This window comes from Eurypyga helias, unplaced genomic scaffold, assembly GCF_000690775.1.
Source record: "Eurypyga helias isolate BGI_N326 unplaced genomic scaffold, ASM69077v1 scaffold8376, whole genome shotgun sequence".
Classification (NCBI taxonomy): domain Eukaryota; kingdom Metazoa; phylum Chordata; class Aves; order Eurypygiformes; family Eurypygidae; genus Eurypyga; species Eurypyga helias.
This window is the reverse complement of record NW_010258549.1, coordinates 16667-18879: the sequence shown is the minus strand read 5'-3', so window position 1 is coordinate 18879 and position 2213 is coordinate 16667. Positions and strand designations below refer to the sequence as shown.

The 2213-nt window shown below is 43.2% G+C and overlaps 1 protein-coding gene across 1 annotated transcript in view; it reads right to left on the bottom strand.

Annotated features, from left to right (window-relative positions):
* Positions 1-2213, bottom strand: part of VSTM4 (V-set and transmembrane domain containing 4) — a 27456-nt gene that overhangs the window by 13664 nt on the left and 11579 nt on the right. The window contains exon 4 of the mRNA XM_010154382.1: positions 1021-1054. Within this exon, the coding sequence (XP_010152684.1) occupies positions 1021-1054 (34 nt within the window). The remainder of the gene's footprint in view (positions 1-1020; positions 1055-2213) is intronic.

The following is a 2213-nucleotide window of genomic DNA, read 5'->3' as shown; positions in this document are numbered from 1 at the left end:
CATCCAGGGAAAAATGAAAACTGCTGAGCTGTCTCTCTAAATTTTTGGTGTGGTGCAATGGCTGGTCAGGGTCACAGAACAAAGATTTTCCCATGAATAACATGAAAGTTTCAGTTTGTACTGGCCTTCCCTGAAGAGCCTGTTGCTTTGTTGTGACTTCACTTGCATCCGAGTGTCAGTTAGATTGAATATAGCGATAAACCCATGACAATGCACTAAAAATTATACTGTTTGAGGCTCTAGGATATCGTATACTTGGCACTGAATCTCATAGTATCTAAAAAGATACTATGAGAAATAGTATCTGTGATACCACGTGGTATTGGATTTAAACTGCAAGGGTAGAAACACATGTTTTATGTCACTGAAAACTGGGAAACAGCTGTTCTGGTTTTTTAATGAGGCATCCGTCTTTAATCTTTTTTGTCTGTAAAATACTTCTGTAATTTTTTTTTTTTTTTTCTGTAGTTCCAGCACAATTTATATCTTAGGAAAATCATACAATGGGAATCAGTTTTATAGCACCACACGATCAGTCAGTGGTATTTAGGACAGTGATTAATGATTTCAGCAGAAGAATTTTTTCCATCACATGGAGTCTTCAGCTGGGAATAGACTGTAGCCCTTGAAATTCTGCTTTTGAGCCCTGCTCCCTCTTCCTGGGTGTGAGAATCATTGGGTAACATTGTGGTTTGTTCTATGTACATGGATAGTTTAAGTCATTACCATCCAGTGAAGTTCTGGGAAACCCTGAAAAGCCAGACACAGGATGAAAGTAGGCTTCTCTAGAAAGCAATTCAAAGCCTCAGGGAGAGGCTTGTCACTGAAGCACCTGCAGGACCTACACCTAGATGATGGCCCAGGTAAATCTCCCTTATCATACACAGCAGATGTTGGCTTGCAGGACTCTTTTTCTTCCTGTAGGCATTTTGGAAAACATTGCTCTTCTTCAGCATACATAGCAAAACAAAAACAGGACTGGTGCCTTGGGTTATAGCAGAAAGAAGTATAATCTCCTACCTGTTCTGAGGGCATTTCACCAGGTAATGCTTCACTGTTAAAGAAGAAAAAAAAAAAAGGAAAGAAAATGTGGCTTCACACCAACACAGTTTATGAGTTACAAATGAGCACTGCAGACAGACCTGTGTTGCTGAGACTGTGGAGTTATAATAACTGCCAGGTTATTACACTGGGAGAGCTGCTCATCATCACCACACATTATGTTATCAAAATGTAGTCTGACTCAAAGGCATAGCTAGGCTTGGGAGAGGGGAATGTATCAAACATCAAAAATCTACTGTGGAAGTATTGGGCAATGCACATTCCAGTGGTCAGCCCAGCCAAAATACAGCTTGCTAAGGAAAAGCACAACAGGCCAGTAATTTTACTTTGAAGACTTTTATTTCCCTTGTGGTGCCTCTATTTATTTCCAGAAGCCCGAAATAAACCATTCAGCCACAGGAGCCACTGCTGTTCCTAATGTAAGCTAGACTGTGGCCTCAGGCACAAAGGGATTGCCTCCTGGGATCAGATCAGAGGTCCAGTCCAGCCACTATCCTGTCTCTGACAGCTGTGTGTGTGTGTGCTGTATAAATCCTTATGCTTCGTATTCCTTTGAATCAGTAGTCTTAAGCAAGGGCAGCTCCCCCTGCAGCAGCCTTTTAGGAGCCAGGGTTATTAAGATGCTCTTTTGTGGCTTAGTGGCTTCTGTGCTCTGCCCGAGCTGTGCCACGTGCTGAGTGCAGAGACATGCAGGCAGGAGGAGAGGCTCTAGCTCTTCTGGTCAACCTACTGCCAACTTACTCCTCAGAAGGAAAAGAAGGTGCATCCCTGGGCCATGGTGTGAAGTTGAATACAACATAAACACCCTCTTCCCTTCATGTTCTTCATTCTTTAAAAGGCCACGAAAACCAGACAACAGTGCACTTTCATGATTATGCCCTCTCTACATTAAAGTTTTCATGTTTGGTCTCACCTAAATTCTCCCACTCTAAGGAAGCTGCAAAGCCTCTAGGGGGTGCATTTTAGCCCTAAAGAAGGGGGATCTGAGGGCACTAGGAAATGGGGCTGCACAGGGGCCACACCTACCTAAGCCAGCCAAGGCAGTGTTTCCATCTATCTGTCCTTTTTCAGATGTACGGGAGGACAGTACTCCTGATCCTTCAGGAGTAAGGGGATGCTCATGTACACTGCTGATATGCTTTTGAGCTTCT